General features: G+C 36.8%; 1 protein-coding gene across 3 annotated transcripts in view; it reads right to left on the reverse strand.

Annotated features, from left to right (window-relative positions):
- The window catches only part of NARS2 (asparaginyl-tRNA synthetase 2, mitochondrial), a 157,531-nt gene that overhangs the window by 11,498 nt on the left and 118,551 nt on the right, over nucleotides 1-27,482 (reverse strand). For 2 of the 3 annotated variants that reach the window (XM_079105097.1, XM_079105096.1), the window contains exons 8-12: nucleotides 21,721-21,819; nucleotides 21,567-21,604; nucleotides 18,454-18,520; nucleotides 15,268-15,405; nucleotides 76-173 (exon numbers count right to left, since the gene is read on the reverse strand). In XM_079105097.1, the coding sequence (XP_078961223.1) occupies nucleotides 76-173; nucleotides 15,268-15,405; nucleotides 18,454-18,520; nucleotides 21,567-21,604; nucleotides 21,721-21,819 (440 nt within the window). The remainder of the gene's footprint in view (nucleotides 1-75; nucleotides 174-15,267; nucleotides 15,406-18,453; nucleotides 18,521-21,566; nucleotides 21,605-21,720; nucleotides 21,820-27,482) is intronic. The other variant, XM_079105098.1, reaches the window with a different exon arrangement.

Below are 27,482 nucleotides of genomic sequence, written 5' to 3' on the forward strand. Positions count from 1 at the left end.
GTTACTTTTGACAACTATCTTGGGGTATCTCCACACCCCTTTCTGACATGCAGTTCTTTTAGGTCTGAATAATACCTGGCCAGTTGCTTCTTTAAGTAGTGATACCGTTCCTCCCTGAGGCTGCCTCCAAAGAGTTCTCCAACTCCAGGAACCAGAAGATCAACAGCAGCTACCTAAAAAGGAAAAATTATCATAAACAGCATTACATTTTCAGGTGTTTCCAGCATCAGTTTCTTAAGCAAGTGGAATTTTTTTTTTAGACAATTTTACAATTGGCTGTTTTGTTGCTTACCAGAGTCTTATTTACATCTGTCCATGCTTCTATCATAAATATAAGATGTTTAATATTATCTTTAGAACACTGTACAAGAGTCAGGTGTGCATGCTTGTAATCGTAGCAGCTTGGGATGCTGAGGCAGGAGGACTGCAAGTTCAAAGCCAACTTCAACAACTTAGCAAGCCCCTAAGCAACTCAGTGAAATAAAAAAATAAAAAATAAAAAATAAATAAAAATAAATAAAAAATAAAAAAGGCCTGGGATGTGGCTCAGTGGTTAAACACCCCTGAGTTCAAAATAAAACGCAATACAACACAATAATGCTGCACAAATTGCACGTGGTTAGTTTCCTCTCTCCTCCTATCAAGAGTATATTTTCTTCACAAGTGTGCTGTTTACTAAAATTTTAAAAGTTAGAAAACATGAATTATTATTATTATTATTTTTTGCGGTGCTGGGGATTTGAACCAGAGCCTTGTGCTTGCAAGGCAAGCGCTCTACCAACTGAGCTATATCCCCATCCCGAAAACATGAATTATTAAAAAAATCAGTTATCACTATGAAGAAGCAATTAAATTTTGGCTACTTCCTTTCAGAATTTTTTTCTTTATACATTTCAAAAGCATAAGTTACAGATCAAATTACATTTAAAAACTCATCATTCTAATTGCTTTACCTAACATTACAAAATGAATAGTTTTCTCTGTGTCAGGAAAAATACTCCACATATTTAACGTTTATAGCTATATAGTTTAATGTTTAGAAATATCGGTTTATTTAAACTGCTATCCTCTAGTTGGATATGCATGTGTATATTTTTTGTTTTCTGAAATCAGGGCCAAATGCATGCACTCCACCACTGAGATATACCTCTAGTCCCTCAATGAATAAATAGCTTTCCTTTTGTAGTACTGAGGATTGAACCAAGGAGTATCTTACTCGTGAATACAGCCCTGTTTTTCTTAAACTTTATCTTAAGGCAGGATCTCATTAAGTCACCCAGGCAGACCTCAAACTTGCAATCCTCCTGCCTCGGCCTCCCAAGTCACTGGGATTATAGGTATGTGCCAACTATGCCTGGCTAAGAGATTTCTTTAATTTGTAGTATTTCATTAGGTCATAGTAAGTTTTGATTGTCAATCAAAGAAGTACAAATTAAAACAATGATATACCATTTTGGAGTTTCTTATGTTAGTCAAGATAAGAAAACAACATAAACTATATAGATAAGAGAATGGATAAACCAGTACCCTCACACACTTGCTATAACCTTTTCTGATCAGCAACTTGGCAACAGATAATCAAAAGCCTTAAAAATGTAATATGCTTTGAGTCAGCAATAGCAGTTCTAGGAACTGATCCTAACAAAATAATCAGAAATGCAAAAAAGGATTATTGCACAAGGTGTTTATTACAGTATTACTTACAATAATAAAAAATTCATGTGTATATCAACAAGACTATTAGATAAATTTTAGGCATGGATACAAAAAAAGACTGACATGTACATTATGTGATTTAATTGTGTTGCCACTGTGATACAACTATCAATTAAAAAAAATTTTTTTTTTTTTTTTGTCCTGGGGATTGAACCCAGGGGCATTTAACCACTGTACCATAGCCTCAGCCCTTTTAAATATTTTAGTTAGAAACAGGGTCTTGCTAAGTTGCTTAGGGTCTCACTAAATTGCTGAGCTGGCTTTGAACTTGCAATCTTCTTGCCTCAGCCTCCTGAGTACTGGGCTTACAGGTGTGCACCATTGTGCCCAGCTTCAAAACACTTTTTTGTTTTTAATTTTTTTTTAGATGTTGATAGACCTTTATTTTATTCATTTATTTATATGTAGTGCCGAGAATCAAACCCAGTGCCTCACACACGCTAGGCAAGCACACTACCACTGAGCCACGACCCCAGCCCTTCAAAAAACTTTTGATAGGGAAATAACAACTTGATATTTTCATTTGTATTTCTTTAATTACCATAAACATTTAATGTTTTAGAATGTTAATTTTTTATGTGAATTACTTTGTGACTTTAAGATTTAGTGCAAAAAATCAAAGACTAGGAATTCATAAAACATTGCAGTTTTTAAATGTGACATGATTGTATAATATCTTCATAAACTTTGTCTCACTTTATCATTAGTCCACCCACCCAGTTTGATTTCAGAACTGTTGACTGAGATATACTTCACAAACAATTGAGATTAATAAAGAATCATTCAGGGCTGGGGAGATAGCTCAGTTGGTAGAGTGCTTGCCTTGTAAGCACAAGGCCCTGGGTTTCATCCCCAGCACCAAAAAAAAAAAAAAAAAAAAAAAAAAAAAAGAATCATTCAAGAACGTGCTCCCAATGATGTATACCTCATCCACATTATTATCATTAAGGAGAAAACATCCAGGCATGATTCTCATCGTGAATTACAGGGAGAGAGAACAGAGATTCACTAATGGTTCCTAATCTTAATAAATCTCTTGACTCTCAATGAGGTGGTGAGGACTAAGAGTACAAAAAGGTCCTTGCTCTGCCACCACTGCCTGTTGATCTTAGGCGGTAATTCCATGGACCTGGATATCTACATGATCATCCAGGTTGTTAAAAATTTGGGTTTGGTAACTCAGACATGGTAATGTATTTAAATCCAACCAACACTGTGGACAGGTAGACAAGAAAGCATGACTAATGTGATAAAATTCTCATTCGCTGCACAATTAATATGGTAAGTCTCTAACAAGGACCCTCCTATTCTCAGAGAAAGGAGAAGGTCCAAAGAGGGTTTTTATGAACACAGAAAGACTGGCATCTTTATTTACTAATATCTTGCTTTGAGACTTGGATAAATAAGATAGGAGCTGAGGGACACATGGGGAAAATTTTGTCCTTATCTTCACCCCAGAATTTAAAATTTAGTATTACAGGTAATCACTTTTGGGAGAGAACAGTCAACCAAGTGAGTTGCTGGCCTTTGCCTGAAAATATTTAAAAGCAGGGAACCAGTAACCATGAAACAGAATATTTCATTCTTGTTTAGTTCTATTAAGAAGGGATAGACATACCCCAAATCTACCATTTCCAAGGTTTAAAGTAGGGGTGATTCCATGCAGCAATGGAGGCAGTAATTACTTCTGCTACTATGAAAAAATACAAAGAGCCAGGGCTGAAAAGGTTTACTGCCTCAAAAATGATGATGCAGAATCAGCTATCATGGGAGAACAGGTGGTAAGAGGTGTAGGTGAGGTCAGTGGCCACTGATGAAGGGACAGACATCCCTTGTTGAGTTGTTCTGTTTTTTCTATGTAGTCCCTGAGCATCAAACAAAGAGATCCTTTTCTTACTTGTTCTTGCTGGGAATATAATTAAGACAAACAAAAACTCCTCTGGGATCTTAGTACTTCTGGCAGGAAATTAGGCTATTTTGGACCTTAGTTTTTAAATGCTATTTTTAAAGTTTTTAAAAGAGATCAGTTTTTCTTTGATTACGAACCTCTTTTATTTTAACATTTGGGATTACTGAATAATTCACTGTGTAACTATATAGGTTTTAGACCTTTATGTCTGGTTTTTATTTGCAACTACAGTGGAATATTTGCAACTATAGTGGAACTGGAAACTTCTGAACCTTTTGAATCACCTTCAAAATCTTATGCCCTGCTATGATATTCATATATATTTAAAAAAAAATTTCTTCCAATCATGCCTTCCTGATTAACAGGATACATAACTGATTATATGCAACTCTTTCTGCTTTGGCTATTTTAAAATTAAGGTGACAGTTGCTGTATTAGTCAGCATAAGATAGGTTATACTGTTGTCATGCAAAACCTCCAAAGTGCCAGGTGCAGGGACACATGTCTATAATTCCAGTGACCTGGGAGGATCACAACTTTGAGGCTAGCTTCAGCAACTTAGGGAGATCCTATCTCAAAAAATAAAAAAGGACGAGGGCTGTAGCTCAGTGGTAAAGTGCCCCTGGGCTCAATTACCTGTACCAAACAAACAAACCCCTCTCCAAAACAAAACCAAAAACAACCCTCCCCCAAAAGAAATCCACTCTAAAGCTTATATGAGTTCTCAGTCTCAGCATTAGTAACATTTTTGGCCAGATACGTCTTTGTTGTGAAGGCTTGAACTGTGCATTGTGGGATTCCACCCTGCACCCCTACCCCCAGTACTGGGGATTGAATCCAGGGGTGCTTTACCGCTGAGCTACATTCCTAGTCCTTTTATTTTTTGAGTCAAGGTCTCACTAAGTTGCCCAAGCTGACCTCAAACTTGTGATCCTCCTGCCTCAGTCTCCTGAGTAGCTGGGACTGCATGTATGTGCCACTGTGTCTGGCCCACTGTGAGATATTTAACAATGTAACTGGTCTCTACCCACTAGATGCAGTTGCACTATTCTAGTTAAGAAAACCCATAGTGTCTCAAGGCATTGCTAAATGTCCTCTGGGGCTGAGAAGAGAAGGACATAATAATTCCTGATTGAGAATCACAAGTTTACAACAATGAATTGACCTAAATTTTTTTTTTTCCATCCTGGCCTGAAGGTGACAAAATAGCCTCTTTCTGAAGTTTTGTGGCAGACAGAAAAATGAGCAGGGAAGACTATGCTATAAGTGTTTTTCTAGAAGTAATGTACAAATGTCACTTCTGCTCATCATTCTCTGGTCAGTTCATCATATGTCAACAGGGCAGAGAAGCATAATTTCTGAGGCAGAAGCAGAAACTACTTGTGTATAGCAAAAGAGTTTGCTATGTTGCTCTTTCCTTATCTACTTGGACCCTTTTACTTCTACTGTCCCAACCAATTCTTCTTTACTCATTAGAATTAAGACCAGAATGTCAGTTTATCTATTTTCTTCTATCATAGTCTTAGCAGTACTTATTAGCTTGGATTAACTTATCAAAGTGAATATTTAAGTTGAATAAAGTTTTAGAAGACAAAAGCCCCGTGTCACTATTATAAGTTCACTTGACCCTAATTTTGGGGTATGTAAGAGAAACACATTTATCATCTTTGTCCTTTGTCTAGATGGTTTGAAAATTCACATTCTCAAGTGGATGATTTTTTTTTTTTTTTTTTTTTTTGGTACCAGGGACACTTACCCACTGAGTCACATCCCCAGCCCCTTTTGTTTTTTTATTTTGAGAGAGGGTCTCACTAAGTTGCTTAGGGCCTCACTTAATTGCTGAGGCTGGCTTTGAACTTGTGATCTTCCTGTCTCAGCCTCCTGAGTGGCTGGGACTACAGGCATGCACCACCATGCCCAAACTCAAGTGGAGGAAATTCTGTTTCCATGACATAGTGAAGTTGCTTCCTCTTTACATATACATCTGTACCTTTTAATTAAGCATTCCTTTACAGTGCCTCAAATGTTCCATGACCAAACACTACTATTTCTCTTTGAGCAAGTAGAGATTTACCTGTGGGGGTAAAAATGCTCAAAGGCTTTATTCTCTTCTCTTCCTCTAATATATGATTCTTCTTTCTTCATTTATTTACTTTCCCTTCAATCATGTCATATTCTAATACTTTCTGTTCTTCCAATCTATCTAGAAGCCTGCCACTTTGAGACCTTTTATATATTTCTCATCTACAAATAAAGACACATTTTGCATATACAAAGATTCACTTTCTTCTGGTAGGATACAGAAAATACTGCACTCTCTAAAGATTATTAGAACAATCCCCTCAAATTCCATATCTTTCAGTTAGGGCCGAGACTCCAAGTAGGATTCTTCTGCCTTGTATCTCTTCCTGGTATCTGCTGGGCTAATTATTACAGACACTGTTTCTCAGAGGGCTCTAGCAGAGATAAATGGCACATAGATACAATACAAAATAAGATGTAAGTAAGTACAAAATGTAAAATGTGAAGGGAGTCACACAAATTTCTTGGGGAAGTGATGAGAAAAACTTGGTTGTGGTTTGCCAAGTGTTTGGGAGGCTGGAAGAGTGTAAAATGATTGGCAACAAGCAAGTTGGCTAGGCCATTTGCTGGGGATTACAATTTGCCTTTACGGGCTGGCAGTTCTGAGGTTTATGTGAGGCTGATTGACCAGGCAGTGCAGATGGGAGGAATTAATTTTGATGAGGTTGATGAGGTAAAGTAGGAAAGGTTCATGGATGAATAAAAGTGTTGTAGTAGATATTAGATTTTTTATCATAACTAACCAGAAACAATGATTCATAGTTATGCTATTAAGTGCCACTAGAAAAATACAGATAAAGTACCATGAATAATTATACAGATCATAGTGACTATCAAAAATACTGATACTGATTGACTACTGATTGTTCCAGCCAATTTCAGTATGCTTACAGAGTCAGCCACCTGCAAAGGTGACTCTGAAACCAGACTACTGTCAGCACCCCTCTTCTGCCCAGTCAGCTGTTACATGCCTGGGTCTCCAAATAGCTAGACTGTTACGGTGCATCTTAAGGCAGTCATAGTACGTTCTTCCTCTGGGGCAGGAAGCTCCAAGGGTCTGAATTTTCCTTTAGGAATTACACCTATATAAGCATATTTCTACATTCCTGTTTAAAAGTTTAATCTATGATTATTTCTGAGCAACACAGATGGCAACTAATGGAACAGAAACTTCTAAAGTAATTCAATCTTCCTATGTTAGTCTTTAATGAGGTTCAAGGTTCCTGGAACCTCATTACATCACAGTCCCAAATCAGCTGTGACCTTGAATTTTTAAATTTTCTTCTGAATTAATGATCACCTCTACTTTATGGGAAAATATAGGGTTTCCTCAGTGGTAAAGCACCCCTGGGTTCAATCCCAGAAAATATAGGGTTCAAAGGGAACAGAAAATAGAATCAGAAAATATGCATAGTATAGCTGTGGGTCTGGTAGTTACTGGGAATAATGAGTTATAAGGAACAGGAACCAGAGCAAGTTTTCTCATTAGAGAATTCACTAGCTGCATAGTGAAATGCCTTCTTAAAGATGACCAAATCTGAGGACTTTTGTAACTAAAAGTCTCTAACATTTTTCTATGCTTCTTGGGAAACTTGAAATAAATGGAAGGTCGTTAGCTTTGCTGTCCTTTCACTCTCCTCAGATAATACTAGAAGCAATGGAACACTTTCCTGTACTTTCCCCTAACTTCCCTGCCTTAAACAAAACCTGTTTTACCTTCGGGTACATCTTTCAGGCCCAGGATGCTTCCTGGCACATCCTCCTCCCTGGGTGTGAGTTTTGATTCTGCTTAAGTCACACAGCTGCAGTGGCATGCTGTCTAGAAATAGTTTGTGTTGGTATTCAAGCTGAACAAACCCTGGTTTCTATTTATGATACTCCCTTCTGACTCTGACTCTCTAAATCCAATCAATGTACCAAAAATAAAACTGAGATCTTGAATTAAAAGGAAAAAAAAAAACAAAACAAAACAACAACAAAAAAAACAGGCTAGATAGGAACAAGACCTTTTTGATACATAACCTCTTATATGCTAAGTCAAAGACAGAAAAATATTTAATGTCTTTCCTCTGCTACTTCTCTTCCCACCAATCTGAGCACTTAAAAATACTGATGAAAACCACAACTGGATGCCTCCTTATTCAGTTTCTTGCAGGCTACTTACTCACAATGGAGCAACATTACATTCTATTATCAAAAGAAAAAGAATGTTCCACAAACCATAGGAAATATATTTGTGGTCTCAGGCCCTATGAACTTTTCTCTACCTGCTACCATAGATATTATTTTCCCTCTGAAAACAACTAGGTACAACGAGGAAACAGCCTTCCAGATGCCACAGTGAGAAGATGTAGATGGGCTGCAGGCAGCAATGACTAAAGATGGACTCGAACTGGTATAATGGAGAGTCAATTACACTACTTTTGTGGCCTGAAAGAGGCAAACATTTTATAGTGTGCAAAGTTGCAAAGATATTAATCGTTTCAAGAAATGGAATTCTCACCTTGCCCCCAGACACATACTCCCTTTTCCTCAGGGCCAAGGTAATTACCACATTTCCTTCTTCCTTAGGGAACTCTAAATTCCAAGCGAGCCAGCAGAAAAATATTAGCTGGGGCCACAAAAAGGTTTCACATGAGTTCTTCCCTTTGAGAGAAGAAACACTGCTGTAAATAGCAGTACTCCTAGAATTAAGGTCTGACCTCTGGGAATCACCCGTGACTCCTCCCTATTGTACTTTTTTCTACTTCCAGTTTATTTTAGAGTCGACTGATTACTCCTTGAAAATATCTTTTTTTAGTTTCACTTCTTTATCCATTTCCATTGTTGTCACCACCTTAGTCTAAGGGCTTATCTTCCCCTTTCCATATTCTAAGAAGAGTTCCTTAACTATCCTACTTGTTTTTAGTCCCTTCCTTCCTCAATCTGTCCTGTGTGCCACTTGTTAGGTTCATCTTTTCATCTTGCCATCAAGTAAAATGAAATACAATGCCTTTCTACACTGCTGGATGGAGCCTATGCTATCTGCAGCATTACAACCTCTCCATAATTTGTTCCCATCTTGCCTAGCCATCTTTATCACAAATAATTCCCACTCTCTTTCTCTAATATTTTATACTTTTAATTTGTAAAACAATTTTATAAACATTGTTTATCTGACCTCCACAAGCCTGTGATGAGAAAAAGATAGTATTCCCTCCCAAAGTAAATTTCTTTATTAAAGTATAACATGTACAAAGTATAAAAATAACAAGTATATAGTTCTACCAACTTTCATGAAATGAACACACTATGAATCATCATCTACATCAAGAAAGAACAAGATGACTATCATGCTAAGGGAAATAAGCCAGTCCCCAAAAGCCAAAAGCCAAAGGTTGAATATTTCTGCTGATATGTGGAAGCTAACCCACAATAAGCGGGGAGAAGGGAAGAACAGATCTTCAGTAGATTAGACAAAGGGAAATGAAGAGAAGGGAGGCGGGGACAGGCCAAGGAAATATAATGGAATGAATTTGAAATAATTTTCCTCCGTACATATGTGAATATAGCATAGTGAATCCCACCATCAGGTACATCCATAAGAATGTGGTCCTAATTAGTATAAGGTATATTCCATGCTTGTATAATTATATCAAAATGAACTCTACTGTTAAGAATAACTAAAAAGAACCAATAAAAAATTTTTATCAGTAAAACAATAAAAAAAAAAGAATAAGATGGGCTTTCAAAAAAGTCCTTCTCATGCTCTTTCAGTTATTGCACCTACCAAAAATAACTTCTTTCCTGACAAATATCATCACAGGGTGATATTGCTGATTTTCCAACTTTCTTTAAATAGTATCATACAGTATGTACTTTTTTGTTTGGCTTCTTTTACTGAAAGTTACATTTGTGAGATCTGTCATGTTGATACATGTAGCAATAGTTCGTTTGTTGACAACTGCCTTCCTCTCTGTGTCTGTTGGTTTGAGGCTCTAGCTGTTTTGATGCAGATCAATTAATTAGCCCCAACCCATGGAAATTCATTAGGTACTTCTTGGTTGAGTATTTACTCTCACTTCTGTGTCCCATTACATAAATACACCACAAGTAAGTTATTTATTCTACTGTTTATAATACACACTTCCTGGTTTTGGGCTATAAAACTGGGCTGCTACAAATAGTCTTGTTCATATTTTGGTGAACATAGGTAAACATTTCAATAGGGGAGAAATTGCTGAATCATATAATATGCAAATACTCAGCTTTAGTTGTTCCATGATTTCAATATGGTTTGTGTACTCTTAAGTGTCCACTGTGATTAAAGGCTTGGTCCCCAGATGCTATTGGAAGGTGGTAGAACCTTGGAGAGGTAGTGCTCAGTGGGAGGTCCTAAGGTTATTAGGGGCATGAGGTGTTTTTTGCATGATCCCTTTGGTAGTCCTTCCCCACCTGTGCTCTTTCTCTCTGTTGAGGTTCAAGATGTGACCACTTAGTTGTTCATCTGTGTGCTCCCACCATGATGTGCCACATCAGAGTCCACACCAATGAGGCTGCCTGATCTTGGACTCTGAACCTCCAAAACTGTGAGTTAAATAAACATTCTTTTTATAAGCTAGCTGCCTCAGGCATTTCATTGCAGTAATACAAAACTGACAAATAATGGCTGCTGCCAAAGAGTTTCCAAAGTGACTGCACCAATTTATACTCCCACCAGCAGTGTACAAGAGTTTTATTTTCCAACACTGTTACAAACAATTGGAATCATAGGCTATTTTATTTTAGCCATTCTAACTGGTATGTAGTGGTATCTTTCTGTGGTTTTAATTTGCATTTCCTTATCAACAAATGAGACTAGGAATATGATCCCCTGAGAGTACTGCAACCAAGAAAGATTAAGTAGTAGACACAGGAGCAAAACCTAAATTTCCTGGCATAAGTCCACTGCTTTTTCTGCTACCCCAAACACTATTCCAGAAATATTAGTGTTCTGGCAAGGCCATCGAACATGTCATATTCCTGCCTCAACATCTCAGCTCCAATAGTTACAAGCTATGTGATTATACCACAGTGCTAAGAAGTAAAGGCCTTTTCTATAAGAAAGGGATTAAAGGTACTTGGTATAAGCTCAACAAACATTAAATTTTCCTCCTCCAAATGCTTCAGTACTTTACTTGTCAGGTAATAGATCCTCTGTAACATGCCAATTCAGAACATCAAGTTTCATCTACTTTGTTAATCTTTTCTTTCCATTTTCTTCTGCTTACAATCACAAGCACATTTTCTCTCTAATCTTGTAAAAGTTAGTTTCTCTTGTTTAGGTAAATAAGATGGTACGAATAATTTGTCAACTTGTCTGAATTCCTCTTTGCTCTTCTTCATAATATTGCAGCTTCCTCAACATTCTTATTTTATCAGGAAGCTTAGAAGGCATCTATGTTCACTTTTATCTTGAATGCTTTACCTGAACAAGTTGTTTGGCGGAAGCAATGGGAAGACCGAAATGGAGCGAAGTAGATTAGCAGCAAATGTATAGAAATCTATTACACATAAAAATACTTCTCCTCCTTATATTCCCTACCTCTATAATTCAAAGCACATAATATTTCTTCTTATTTATTGGTACTGGAAATTGAACACAGGGGTACTTTACCATTGAGCTACACCCTGGCCCTTTTTATTTTTTTATTTTGAGACAGGCTCTTGCTAAGTTGCTGAGGCTGGCCTTGAACTTATGATCCTTCTGCCTAAGCCTCCTAGGTTACTGGGATTATAGGCATGTGTCTATGTGCCCAGCCTGATCTGTCCCTTTCAAATGATCAAATATGGTTGGTAATTTACAAGTTATCCTTAAGTATGCCAGTGAAGAATTCAGAGAATCTTAAAGATGATTAGTACCTTACAGGTAATTAAACCAAATTCTCTGATTCTACAGAAAGAGAAACAGATTAACAATTGGAGAGATTTAACTACGGTCATGGAGTTAAGTAGTAATAGAGCTGGATTTCAAACCCAGAACTAGCAGCTCTCAATCCAGTGTACTTTTCATTACCCCACAGTGCATGTCTTCTTTTTTTTTGGAGGGAATGGAGGGAAGGAAAAAGAAAGACTATAACTGTAGAAATATATAATATACTATGTATTACCTCTCAGCCCAGAGTTCCATGTGTAGGTTAAATATTTTTCTAGCTCTCTCTTTTGGTTCCCTAAAGAAAACACTGATGAAACACACCTATCTTATTTTTTTGAGATTGCACTGTGTCCCTTGCAGAAATCCTTGTAACCCTAACTGCAACCTGTAATTAGAACCTAAGAGAAATACAAAATTTAGTCATCTGCCTGAAAGTTTACACATTCATTGCTGAAAAAATACATGGGGAATACATGGGGTGAATGCTGGCACTTTATACGAGTAGAATGATAAGAAATCTAGGTAGCTAATGTAAAAGTTATCTATGGTTAATGTACACAGTTCAACTAAATGATACATGAATAACTTAGCAATGATGAGCTGTATGCTACAGTATTATATGAATTGTGGGAGCACACCGAAGTCCACCGCAATGCTTTCATGGTTTGAGACCACATTACCAGAGAGACTGTTCTGTAATGAAGGTCTGACAGTATCTCCTGAGGTAAGAAGTGTGTGTGCCTTTTTTTTTTCGTTTTTTGTTATTTTTTAAGTGGCGGGGGGATAACAGGGATTGAAATCAGGGGCACTTGACCACTGAGTCACATCCTTAGCACTATTTTGTATTTTATATAGAGACAGGATCTCACTGAGTTGCTTAGCTCCTTGCATCTGCTGAGGCTGGCTTTGAACTTGTGATCCTCCTGCCTCAGCCTCCCGAGTCACTGGGATTACAGGCATGTGCCACTGCCTCTGGAGAGAATTGCCTTTTAAGAACTCTTATGTTATAGCATGTTATGTGGCAGCACATGCCAACATTTTGGTGCTCTTATGTTTTATCCCAATAAAGATTTCAGTACAATTTAGAAGGTAATGGCAGACAACTTCATACTCATTGATTACTCACCACCCAAGCACTGTGCTATGTGTATTTTTCATATATTACCTAATTTAATCCTTTGAACTCCAGAAAATAATATTTCATTTTTACAGGCCAGGAAACTAAAATTCAAAGAGATTAGATAGTTTATCTAAGATCAAACAGTTGCCACTATACAGACTTTGGACTTAAACCTAAGAGTGTCTGATTCTAGGATCATTAAACTTAACTTTACATTGTGTTGTAATACTAATAAAATTTAAAGTAAAAGCTATTTTTTTAGCCTACTACCAATTTCCTTAACAAATCAAGTCATGATTGTGTGTCCACTATGTGTTTAAAACTGTTTTGTTCTATTTGTCATTCATCATCCATCCATCCATCCATTTGTCTACCAAATAGATATTAGGTACCTGCTTTGTCCCAGGCATTATGTTAGGTTCTAACGATATACTGGTGAGTGAAAAAGAGAGTCTCAAAACAAAAGGAAGAGCTATTAATTAAACATTCATGCACATAAATACAAACTTACAATTGTGTTAATGGTTATGATGGAGTAAGAGTCAGATGCTCTGGCCAGGCACAGTGGCCCATGCTTGTAATCCCAGCAACTTGGAAGGTTGAGGCAGGAGGATCATGAGTTCAAAGCCAATCCCAGAACTCAGTGAGACCCCTCTCAAAATAAAATATTAGGGATGTGGCTCAGTGGTTAAGTGCCCCTGGGTTTAATTCCTGGTACCAAAAAAAAGTTTGTGGATTTAACAACACAAAGATCATTCCTGACCCTAACAAGGGCCACTTTAGTGGTATGATAGAAGGCATGAGTAATGAGCAGTAGATATTGTGGTTTTATAAAAAAAATAATAATAATAATTTAGTCACAACCCTGAAGAGTTTAGTTTAAGAAAGCAAAACTTATACAGAGACTACAAAAAAATAGATACACTACTACAGTTTTATTTATTCTTTAAACACTGTAGGAATCTAGAAAAAAGAACATTCAAAGTGGCTGAGTAACCCAGAAAAATGTTTACACAGAAGGAAAGTCTTAAGATCCTAAGCACAGAACTTAAAGGGATACAGAACTGAGTTTTAAAGTGCTCCATTTAGGGATATTACATGAGAGAGAGAGAGAGTGAGAGAATGTGCGTGTGGGTGTGTTGGTACGGGGTAGGGACTGAACAGAAATCAGTCTCTCCATGCTCTAGTTTTTCACTTATAAAATGGAGGAAACTAATAAGTTTCTTGACAAAGTTGTTTCAGGATTTTGTGGCTAGCACTGTTTTATTAATACTATATGAGAAAATAGGAAATACACTCAGATAACCCTGTGTATCAAAGATGGGTCATCTTGTTTACTGGTGGGACTTAACAACTTCGTTTTCTACAGGTATTTGACAGGCACAGAAAAAGCATCAGATAGCAAAGTTTAGTTTTTGGACCTAATTTGATAGAAATGTATTTGTCTCATGATTTTTATAACTATTGATATTAAATATGTAACTTCAATAAATATTTTTAAAGTAAAAATATGAGCTAGGGTTGTGGCTCAGTGGCAGAATGCTTGCCTAGCATGTGCGAGATAATGGGTTTGAGTCTTAGCACCACGTATAACTAAATAAAAGTCCACTGCCGACTAAAAAAAGTTAAAAAATAAATCAAAATATATTCTTATTTTATATTATGGCTAATTTTGTAAAGGAGAGACAGGATAAAAGAAAGAAGGGGAATAATAGAAACAAGAGAGAAAAGCAAACCAGAAGAATAAAGAGCAACTAAAATTAAGATCAAAAAGAACAGAGGATAAGAAAGGCTAGAGATCAGAGACAGAGAAACGACAGGCAGATGGAGAAGAGACAGATGAGGCCTATGACAAGGGGAACTGCCTAGACCTCCTCGATTCCTTCACAGCCTTCCCTCATCATTTCTATTTATAGCCCAGACCAAAGTACTCCAATGAAGCCGCCTGCTCCTCTGCCTGATCCCAATCGCTGCCATCATCTGTTGCCCAGCCTGCTTTCTCTTCCACGAGTCTCTTAATCAGAGCTGCACTCCACAGCAGACCTGGCATTACTACACAGTGTTCTAAGCCCACTTCTCAGTCACTTAAACACAAACAAAACAAAACAAAACCCCCAACAGCACTTGCATCTGGTAAACTAAGGATACGTTGAGATAGAAACAAGTTTGTTTATAGAATACTGAAATCTTTGGGAATACTTGTCAGGAGGTGCCCTTAAAAAACAAAAACAAAAACTTTTTTGGCAGTATTGGGGATTAGGCCCAGGGTTACTTTACCATTGAGCTACACTTCTAGTTCGTTTTTTATTTTTTATATTGACACAGGGTCTCACTAAATTGATGAGGCTAGACTTGAATCTTCTGCCTCAGCCTTCCAAATCACTGGGATTATATGCATGTGCTGCAGCACCAGTCTGAAAAGCTATCATTTTGAGAGATTAAAAGAGTGATTTTTAAAAATATGCTGGAGACTAAATGAAATTAAATAAGGGGAAAACCCCAGACTCTGAGATGATGTGCCCCCGTTTATTTCATATCTCTTCTTACTGTGTGCTGAGGGCCATCTTCATTATCCCTCATGTAGAAAGGCTTGAGTGCTAATGGATAGTTTATGACGAAGACTGGTATGTTGCCACAGTGCTTCACCAGGTACTTCTCATGTTCAGTTTGCAGATCAACACCCCACTGTAATGAGAAAAAAGGAATGATAAAAGGAGAAGGCAGAGCTAAAATATACAATTAAGCCCCTGAAAATAACCTGTATCAGTTCAAGGGTTTCCTTTCCCTGGTGCTCAGTGATGTGTGGAGCTGTCTGCTGAGGTTACACAGCTGACTAAACTAAAGAGAGATACTTGTTAACAAAAACAGCCAAAGGCCTGGAGGGATGAAAGTTGAACTCACAGACAAATGCTGAGCTTTCTGTCCCTCTCAGGCAGCAATACTTAGCAGGTGAATAGCACAGGCAGGAAGACAAAGTACACTTTGCAGAGGGATAAGACTGACTTCAGAACTGTAGTTTTTATTAATATTGCCTTGAGCTTCTCCCATAGTTACTGTTCCTAAGTCTCAGGAAATTAAATGACGGGAGATAATATTCCTAATATTGAGCCCAGCTTTGGCTAGACAGTCTCTCTTGGGATTTTTTTTTTTTTTTTTTTTTTAATAAAAGAGTCAATTCATATCAGATGCTCTTTGATGAATATTTAATAACACTGTTCAATCTATTTACTCAGCAAATACTAACATGCTTATTAAATTCTAGGTATTAGATATGGTAGTAAGAAAATAGTTATAATTCCTGGCTTCATGAAGCTTCCAGGGTGCGAGATAAACTTTAAACTAAAATTACACAAAGAATTAACTGATTATAAATCAAACAAGCACAAGTTACAGTAAAACTTACAAAGGCATCTGACAATTGGGAGGAGACCGGAGTAAAGAATATTTAAGGACAAAGGTTTGACATTATTATATTCTTAAAATTACCTTATTACTTCCACTTATCTGGCAGTAACTTTTTTTTTTTTCTTTATTCACTTTAAATAAGAAATTTATTTAAACAATAAGATACTTGATTTCAAAGTAAAACTACCTAGGCTTTTTTTTTTTTTTAATTGCAATTTATTTCTAAAGACAAACTGCCCTACACGTTAACAGCTACATATAAAAAAAGATATAAATATTTTCTTGATTTTACAATGACAAATGAGAAACACTAAAATTCTCCCGATTGAACAAGGCATGTTAAGAATTTTCTTTTCTTTTGGTATTGTGGATTGAATCCAGGAGCACTCCACGACCGAGCTGCATCCTCAGACCTTTCATTTTTTATTTTGAGACAGGATCTTGCTAAAATAAATAAGGCTGACCTCAAACTTTTGATTCTCCTGCCTCAGGCTCCAGAGTTGCTGGGATTACATGTGTGCACCACCGTGCCTGGCTAAGTATACAAAGATTTTTATGTTGTTGTCAAAACAGTGAGAGCAAAATAACTTACCCAAATATAAAGATAAGAGCTGAATTAGCATACCAGTAATGGAAAAGGCTGATATTTTCACAGAACCAATATTCTTCTGTCCTATTTTCATTTGACGTTAATCAAAACATACCATTGTCCAGTTTAAAAAAAAAAAAAAGGAATGTGTTCCTGCACAGACACTAGTACTTTATGTACAATAAAGGAATGGGAAAGGGGAAGAAGAATAGAGAAAACAATACTGTAGTAGTCAGAACATGCTGGAATCAAATTACAATTTTCTAATTGAGAATGTATTCTTGGTCTGTAAGAACAGAGTTCTGGCAGGTTCTCTTTTTAGTAGACAACCTGTGACTCCTGCCAGAGCACATCAGTTGTATCTCCATCCTCCATTTTCAGCCGTGTGTGTGTTTCAATGACTGCTGCTCATGAAATTGGAATTTGATCTACCTCATTGACAAAACCTGTCCACGATAGGCTTTCACCTAAATGGTTTGTGCCTCTTATCTTAAACTGCACCATGGAACCATCCTTCTCTGCCACTTTCAAATTGATGTGACTGTTATAAAGGACACTTGTCTCTAACACAGGGTCTCTCTGAATCTATATCTTTGCCAGTAGAAGAAAGGAGATCCCGCACAGAAACGGAGAATAGAATGGTGCTTGCTGGGGGCTGGGGGAAATGGACAGCTGTCAGCCAAAGGGCACAAACTTTCAGTATCAGATGAACGAGTTCTGAGGATCTAAATTACAGTGTGGGTGGTGATGGATATCTTCATTAACTTGATTGTGATCATTACATAATGCATACACATGTCAAGTCATCACCTTGCACACCTCAAATGTATACGATGTGAAGCAATTAAGTGAAAAATATAAAGAGCTATTTGGCCTGTAATCCCAGCAGCTCGGGAGTTCAAAGCCAGCCTCAGCAAGAGCGAGGCACTAAGCAACTCAGTGAGACCCTGTCTCTAAATAAAATACAAAATAGGGCTCAGGATGTGGCTTAGTGGTCGAGTGCCCCTGAATTCAATCCCAGGTGTCCCTGCCCCCCACCCAAAAGAAAGCTATTTGCAGTGGCTCAAAATTAAATCTATAAAGTTCAACTGAAAAAGAAACTTGTTTAATATGTTGACTAAACTTATTTCATCATATAACCTCTTTTGTTTGTTACCTTTTAACATCATTCAGAATAAATTTTGGGAGATAATGAACCACTTGATTTCCACAGTAATGCTATATGACTATTATCCTTTTTTTAGGGTTTTCATCTTTCTCAACTTGGGATACTCCTTCATAATCCTTTGTCACTGCTATTTCAAATGATAAAATTTTATTTCAAAATTATTTTTCATCTTAAGTGTTTTAGCAAGGTGCAGCAAACATCAAAGTCTATTACAGATTAACAAATACTATGTGTTGCTAATAAGAGAAATAAGATTATTTTGAAGGATTTTTTTTTTTTTTTTTTTTGGTACCAGGGATTTAACCTAGATATGCTTTACCACTGAACCACATCCCACAGCCCTTTTATTTTTTGTTTTTGAGATATGGTCTCACTAAATTGCTTAGAGCCTTCCTAAATCGATGAGGCTGTCCTGGAACTTGCAACCCTCCTGCCTCAGTCTCCTGAGCCACTGAGATTATAGGCATGCACCACCACACCTGGCTTTATTTTGAAGGATTTTCAATGTAGTTAGATAAGGACGAGAGGGAAACATATTAAACACACGCACACATACACACACACAAACTACCTCTGGGGTGAAGGTAAAGTTCTGTGATGCTTGCTGTAAAATCTCTATGGCCTCTGTGTAAGAAATGCTGTAGAAAAACAAAAGCAGAGAAAGGTTAACACGTGGCTGAAGGATGTGGGTCACTGGGGGTGTGCCCTTGAAGGGTTCATCTTCCCTGTGGCCCCTTCCCCACCCTCCTTCCCTCTCTCTGCTTCCTGGCTGTCATAATGGATCAGCACTCCTCTATCATGTCTCCTTCTGCCATTATGTTCTGCCTTGCTTGGGCCCAGAGGAATGAACTTGGCTGACCATGGACTCAACCTCTGGATCCACGAACCAAAATAAACTTTTCCTCTTCTAAGTTGGTCTTGTTAGGTATTTTGGTCACAGCAACACAAAGCTGATGTGACACAATACCTACCTATAAAAACTAACTGGAAAGAGTTGTATTTTATAGTACAAATAAAATCCCCAAAGATATGTTTTGAGTAATAGGTTTTATTTCTAAGATGAAAATTCTATTCAAATTAAAAGTTAATATTAAATAATAGGTAATATCTAAGGTAATAATGGTGGGGGTAATTGGTGGTGTTTGGTAGTGGTAGTAAGTAATAATAACTTAAAAATTAGTGTTTTACAGAAAAGAAAATGAAGTCTAGAGAGGATTTGTAACTTGCCAAACATCACTCATAGGAAGTAAGTAATAAACACTGATCTGCTAACTCCAAAATCTAAGCTTTCAACTGCTAAGATACTTGGAGTTTCATATGGATTCCTCCCCTGACTACTACTTACTAGCAATGTAAGTCACTTCGACTTAGCGAAAGCATGTTATTAATTTTTGTAATGTACTATACAAACATTAAAAATTAAGTATTTATACTTGTAAAATAAGGAGATTGGACTATCTTGTCTGGAGCTCTTTCCTGCTCAGACATTCTATTATTTTACTTCATCAATTACTTTATATGACCTACCAATTACACTGAGAAATATAAAAAGCAGTCAAAGTAGGAAGCAGAAAGATTTTGGTACCACTATTACTATTTCATTATCAAGTCAAAATGACTCTAAATATTCCTGTTCTACTTCTCCCACATCTTAATTTAGGGCAAAGATTCAAGTTCAAGTTATAGTCTGACACTGGATTTCCTTAATGGATTTCATCAATGCTACTATTTTTCTTAATATGTATATATATTTCTTCTTTCCAGAGACCATTTCCAATGTGCTTGTTTTAGTCAGCTATTTTGCTGCTGCAACTAAAAGTATGTGCCCAGCACAGTTATAGAGGAGGAAGAGTTTATTTGAGGGATCACAGTTTCAGAGGTCTTAGTACACAGAAGGCCAGCTCCATTCCTCGGGGCTGGAGGTGAGGCAGAACATAATGGTGGAAGGTCGTGCCAGAGGGAAGCAGCTGACGTCATCAGGAAGCAGAGAGTCTCCATTCTCCAGATACAATTCCAGTCTACATGCTCCATAATATACCACAAAGCTATGCCTCAATTCCATTCTCCTCTAGTCACACCCTACCACTTCAGTTACCACTCAGTTAATCCCTATTAGGGAATCAAATCACTGATTGGGTTAAGAGTTTTACAATCAAATCACTTCTCCTCTGAACCTTCTTGCATTTTCGCACATGTGAGCTTCTGGGGTCACCTCATATCCAAACCATAATATTGCTTTGAGGAAAGGAGAAAAAGACATTTTGATATAGCATGACACAGCATCAAACTATCTTTATATTTCAAACTTTTAAGAGAAAGCACTATTCTAAAATTGTTGAAGTAAACTGCTAAGGTAAAGAGATTAAAACTGACATTTCTTTGCCTTAAACTCACAAAGACAAACAATGAAGAGCAAATAAAGAAGATAAGTACACTCTATATATTTTCAAAACCTTAATACTGTAAAGGAAATATAAAAGAATTGAATTCTACCTGTATTTCTACTGCACAGGGGATAAATTCAATTGCTATACAGGTCCTTTGACACATTTTCATATAAAACAATTTTAACAGAGACTGAAGGATACACTGAATTCTATTTATGCAAAATGATACTGGTCATGTGGTCTCTACATGGATTAGATGAGTGGTGTACATACATAAAGGACAAGTTTCTTTGTTTTGCCATTTCCCTGTTCTTTTTTTTTTTTTTTTTTTTTATTCTTCTTTACATTAAAGGATTATTCACAGGCAGATTCAGTTACACCTAAAATGTACAGGAACTTCAGAGGCCATGCCTTGGACAGCATGAAGCAGCAAGGGTGATGATGGCAGAAGGGAGGGCACCGCCATGCAGACCACTTCCCACTTACTGCTGATGGATGACATTAATGGAATAATCACTGCCAGCACACCATCACCATCCCATTATGCTTACCGTGCTCACTCTTAATATTTTCACATGCATTATCTGATTTAAGAAGTCTAAGTTAATCAGTATCTTTCCCTTCCTCCAAATAACACAAGGACTAACATGCTTCAACTATGAAGACGCTATATGGTGTTACATGTTATTATGGTCCAAGATTTTAGTTCTAAGGTGAAGGATCCTCCCCCACCAATGATGTGAAAATATTATTTTATCATCCTGTTGTCACTACTGTTATTAGAACTTCTTGGGGATCTAATCATCTTGTTTGTTATATCTGTGGTGGTTGCTTATGATAAGTTTTTTTCCTCCCTTGGTATTAGGTATTTTAAGTAATTTGGAGGTAATTTAAAGTATACAGGAGGATATGCATAGTTTATTTATAAATACCATAACATTTCATATAAGGAACTTGAGCATCTGTGGATTTTGGAATCCATAGGGGGTCCTGGATCCAGTCTCCAGTGAAATCCTTGACAGATACCAAAAATGACTAAGTTTGAATTGTAGTAATATAACTTGTTAATTACTATGTTCATTTATCTTGGCATGATTTATTAATTTATTTATTGATGACACACTGATTATCAACTATAAACCAGACATAAGAGCTATAAAAATAACTAGAACTTGGGTCTTGCCACAAATTTGGGGAGAGTGGGAAGCAGATATATAAATAAAAAAATTATAATTCAATGTGATAAATACAATGATAAAGTATAAATAAATTCAGAGAAAGTATAATGTCTACTTACATTAAAAAGTTGTTTTTTAGCATATGTTCTAATCTGTCCTTGGTAAGAAAAAGACAAAAATGAAAAAAATTTCAAAATGTAATTATATTCATTATGTGTAATTTAAGATACTTAAAGAGCAGCTGTGTGAGGCTTTACCCACAAAACTAATTACCTTGTGGCCTGGAGCTATGAATTTGTGACACAGTTCAACATCTTCAGGACAATTTGAGAGAACCGTCATTGCTGTGGTCTTGAAGAGTCCCTCCATAACCTAATAAAAATGACACAGAATTGCCTGAAGTGAGCAACTTACACAAAACACCTCGTCAATCAGCAATGCGAAGAGAGAGCCTACAGAGTGGGAGAATATCTTTGCCACTCATACTTCAGATAGAGCAGTAATTTCCAGAATATATAAAGAACTCAAAAAACTCTACACGAAGAATACAAATAACCCAATCAACAAATGGGCTAAGGATATGAACAGACGCTTCACAGAAGAAGTTCTACAAGCAATCAACAAACATATGAAAAAAATGTTCACCATCTTTAGCAATAAGAGAAATGCAAATCAAAACTACACTAAGATTCCATCTCACCCCAATTAGAATGGTGATTATCAAGAATACAAGCAACAATAGGTGTTGGAGAGGATGTGGGGAAAAAGGTACACTCATACATTGCTGGTGGGGTTGCAAATTAGTGCAGCCACTCTGGAAAGCAGTGTGGAATTTCCTTAGAAAACTTGGAATGGGCCCACCATTTGACCCAGCTATCCCACTCCTTGGCCTATACCCAAAGGACTTAAAATCAGCATACTACATAGATACAGCCACATCAATGTTCATAGCTGCTCAATTCACAATAGCCAGACTGTGGAACCAACCTAGATGTCCTTCAATTGATGAATGGATAAAGAAACTGTGGTATATATATATATATATACAATGGAATATTACTCAGCTATAAAGAATAATAAAATTATGGCATTTGCAGGCAAATGGATGAAACTGGAGAATATCATGCTGAGATAACCCAATCTCAAAACCCAAAAGGCGAATGATCTCGCTGATAAGCGGATGATGACACATAATGGGGGGTGGGAGGGGGGCAAGAATGGAGGAAGGAGGAACTGTATAGAGGGATAAGAGGGGTGGGAGGGGTGGGGGGGAAGGAAAAAATAACAGAATGAATCAAGCATCATTACCCTATGTAAATGTATGATTTATGTAAATGTATGCTGTTACTCCATGTACAAACAGAAACAACATGTATCCCATTTGTTTATAATAAAAATAAATTAAAACAAAACAAAACAACAACAACAACAAAAAAAAACACCTGGTCAGGGCTCTGAAGACTGCTGTCCAGGTTTTGGTAACTATAAATTCATTAATCTTCTTAATCCCTGAGAGCACTATAGCAACATAGTTCAGTTTTCCAGGAAGCTCAATTTCTTTTCAGAGAGGGAGAAAAAAGGAAAGGAAAAGAAGTTTGAATTTTGTGCTAACAGTCTGAATATTGATATTGAAGTGAAATATGAAATGAACAGTTTTAACTGACTGATATTTCAACTGATTATCCATAAACTCATTTGCAGAATCAGGACAATAGTAGTATCTACTTTATAGGACTGTTGTGAGAATTAAAAGAGATAATCCATATAGCCAACTTGGCTTAGTACCTGGCTCACAGAAGCACACATGTGTTAACAGCTGTGAAGTATAAGAACATTTTGAAAAGTGGTTCTGTAAATCATTGGTAAATGAAAGTAAACTTTAGAATCTGAGAGGCAATGAGATGTATCTAAACATAAATGTATAATTTTTGTTTGGTAAAGCATAAAGTAAAAATAAAATGCATTGGCATATAACTTAAATTAGAATACAAGAATTAAATTTACCAGGGTATCCACAGAAGCCTCATGGAAGAAATTTGTTCTTAAAAGAAAATCAGTAGCTGGAATGGAAGATATTTCTAAAATCTTTTAAGTCAAAACTATAATTTTGGGGCTGGAGTTGTGGCCCAGTGGCAGAGCACTTGCCAAGCACATGTGAGTGCCTGGGTTCGATCCTCAGCACCACATAAAAATAAATAAAGGTATTGTGTCCACCTATAACTAAAAAACAAAAAACCAAAAAAACAAAAAACTAAAATTTTGGGGGGCACAGCCCAGTGGTAGAGTACATGCTTAGCATCAGCGAGGCCATGGTTCAGGCTCTACCCAAAAACCAAAAATCCAAAAACTAAAAACTAAAAGTTCGGTTTGAAGTCAGGAGATCCCATTAGTCCTTCCAGATGTTTTACTCATAAGGACACACATGTTTATAAAGTCTAGGGTGCCTAAAAGGGAGGGGGTCTTCTTTTCCTCGTTTGCCACATTGATATGCTTTACCCAGACTGGAAACAAAGTGGGGCACAACTGTACACAATCAGATATAGAAAAATATTTAAATATTAAGTGACAACAGTAGTGCCATTTATTATTAATCCCTTGCTAAGCTATAACATATTACTGTTTATTCTCTAAACGTCTGTTATTATGGTCATTTATCTATCCAAACAACATGTATATCTAATACAGTGAAAGAAACTGGTGAGCATGTAGGTTTCTAAAGTACTGACAAAGTAAAATAATAATAATAATGAATAAGAGGGATGGGGAAAAAAATTAGAATCCAAAACAATAAAAAAGACAAAATTGAAGGTAATAAGCAGAACTTCCTGAAGGCCAAGTAATCTAAGGAGAGGAGAGGTGTTTAACTGCAGACTTAATGTAAAGAAAGGTAAAATAAGCTATTACAATAACAGAAATAGAATGTATAGAATTTAAACCAGTGGAGGAAAAGAAAGAAAAATAAAGAAAACCAGATGAAGCCAGTGGAGAGGGGAGTAGCAGTAAGAAATAGCTTGATGAAAAAAGAACAATCAGATGCTAAAGATTCTTTACCTTGAGCCCATGTCACCTACCAGTCCAGAAGTGAGACAAAGAAATTGATGAAGTTTCCACATTCCTCAATTACTAAATAAAGCCACATATATTGGAAGCTGGATTGGACAGTATGCCTGTACTGGCAAGGAACTGTATGGTTTGGATGTGAGGTATCCCCCAAAAGTTCATGTGTAAGACAATGCAAGAAGGTTTAGAGGAGAAATGATTGGGTTATGATAGCTTTAGTCCAACCATTGAATTAAACCCCTGATGGGATTAACTGAGTGATAACTGAAGGCAGGGAAGGTATGACTGGAGGAGGTGGGTCATTGGGGATATGCCTTTGGGGTATATATTTGGCAACTGGTGAGAAGAGTCTCTCTGCCTCCTGATCACCATATGATGTGCTTCCCTCTTCCACCCTCATCTGCCATGATGTTTGGCCTCACCTCCAGGACTGAGGAAAGGAGCCTGCTGTCTATGGATTGAGTCCTTTGAAACCATGAGTCCCCAAATAAACTTTTCCTACTCTAAGTTTGTTCTTGTCAGTTCTTTTAGTCACAGCAGTGAAAAGGCTGACTAAATGAAGACTGATTACTGAGGTTGTTAAATTGGTATCTTTCGTGAGCAGTAAATTCCATTTGAAGATGAGTTCACTGACTTCCCTAACCTTGACTTTTAGACTACCCTCTCTAAATGTAATTGAAGAAAAGAGAAACTCAACTGAAGGGTCAATATAACTTTAAGGTGTTTTAAAATGTATTGCTCAATGGCACTGAAATGGTAATTCCTAGTTGCTTGTAACTCATGAGGGGAAATTATTCTGAGTTACAACACTCTAATATTTATGAGACTATTGTATCAAGACAATAATTTTCACAGAATATAATTTATGAAAGTAAAAGAGAAGTGGGGCATTACTTTTGGAGAGAGTAAGCTTTTTCTTTCTATCTTCAGGGGAAAAGTTTATATTCTAATTAACTAAATCACTCAATGGTATATGCTTTAAATATCACCAGCAGAGTACAACAATTCAAGTAGCAAACTGGTGACACCAAAACTTGGATATTCTTCTGATTTAGGTGCATAGTTATTATTAGCTTCAAGAAGATCAGTATTAAGATTCACAAAATCAGAGAACTTCTTGTGTAATTACGTAACAAATTGTCCAAACTGGGGTACTTCTGAGAATGAAAAGTAGAAATATTTTATTATTTTTAACTGATACATAAAAACATAAAAATTGAACATGACAATGGGATACTATGTGATTTTTCTATGTATGTAAATATTGTGTAATGTTTGTATCAGATTAAAGGTATCCATTTTCTCAATCATCATTTGTTCATGGTAAAGACATTCAACATCCTGTCTTCTAGTTTCCTAAGATATACAGTACATAATTTATGTTGTCTTTAGTCACCTTAACATGCAATACCATACCAGGCTTCTTAATCCTATCTCACTGTAACTTAGTATCCATTGGTCAACCTTTCCCCATCCCTCCTGGTCCCTAATCTCCTCTGGTAACCATCATCCTACTTTGAACTTCTATGAGATCAATTTTATATTCCACACGTAAGGCAGATCATGCAGTATTCATCTGTTGGCTGGTTTATTTCACTTAACGTAATGATCTCCAGTTCCATTCATGTTGTTGCAAATAACAGGATTTCATTTTTTTAAATGGCTGAATAGTATCCCATTGTATACATGTACCACATTTTCTTTGTCTACGTATTACTTGATGGACACTTAGGTTGATTCTGTATCTTGGGAATTGTAAATGGCACTACAATAAAAAATGGAGTGCAGCCCTGCCAACAGTGTGTAAAGGTGCTTTTATGGTTTGTATATGAGGTATCCCCAGAAAGTTCATGTGTGAGACAATGTGGGAATGTGATCAAGGTGAAATGATTAGATTATAAGAGCTGTACCTTATCAGTGAATTAATCCATTTGATGGTCTATAATTTGAATGGATTAATGGGCAGCAACTACAGGCTGGTAATGGCTGGAGGAAGTAGGTCACTGGGGATCACATTATGCTTGCCTCCTTGCACTCAAGTTCTCTGCTCCTGGCTGCCACGAGCTGAGCAGCTTTCCTCTGCCACACTATCATGTTCCACCTTACCTTGGGCCCACAACTATGGAGTTAGCTGACCGTGGACTGAATTTCTGAAACCATGATAAATAAAATTTTCCTCCTATAACTTGTTCCTGTTAGGTCTTTTGATCTTACTGATGAAAAGCTGACTAACACAGCTACCCTTTTCTCCACATCCTCACCAGCCCTCATCTTTAGTCTTAATTTTAATTTTTCCCCCCAGTATTGGGGACTGAACCCAGGGGCACTTTACCACTGAGCTACATCCTCAGCCCTTGCTATTTTTTATTTTGATAAAGGGTGCACCACTGTGCCTAGCATTTTTGGTCTTTTTGAGAATACTTCTTCTTACTGGGGTGAGGTGATAGCTCATTCTGGTTTTCATTTGCATTTCCCTGATGATTTTTTCATATACCTGTTGGTCACTGTGTGTCTTCTTTTGAGAAATCTTTATTTATGTATATTGCTCGTTTTTAAGTTGGGTTACTTGATTTTTTGCTACAAAGCTTTTGGAGTTCCTTTTATATTTTGAGTATTAACTCCTTGTCAAATGTATAGTTTGCAAGTATTTTCTTCCATTCTGTAGTTTGTCTCTTCATTACGTTGGTTCTTTGCTTTGCTGTGTGGAAACTTCTCAGTTTCATAAAATCCCATCTATTTTTGGTTTTATTTCCTATGTTTTTGGAATTTTGTCCAAAATATCCTTACCCATCTTGATGTTTTGAAGGTTTTCCCCTGTTCCAGTAGTTTTTATATTGAAGTCTGGGGATTGAACTCAGGGCCTTGTACACGTTAGGCAAATGTTCCATACTGAGCAACACCCTAGCCCACACATTAAAGTCTTTACTCCATTTTGAGTTGAATTTTACTAGTGGTTAGATATAGGGGTCTAGTTT

This window comes from Sciurus vulgaris (genome assembly GCF_902686455.1).
Source record: "Sciurus vulgaris genome assembly, chromosome: 11".
NCBI classification, from domain to species: Eukaryota; Metazoa; Chordata; class Mammalia; order Rodentia; family Sciuridae; genus Sciurus; species Sciurus vulgaris.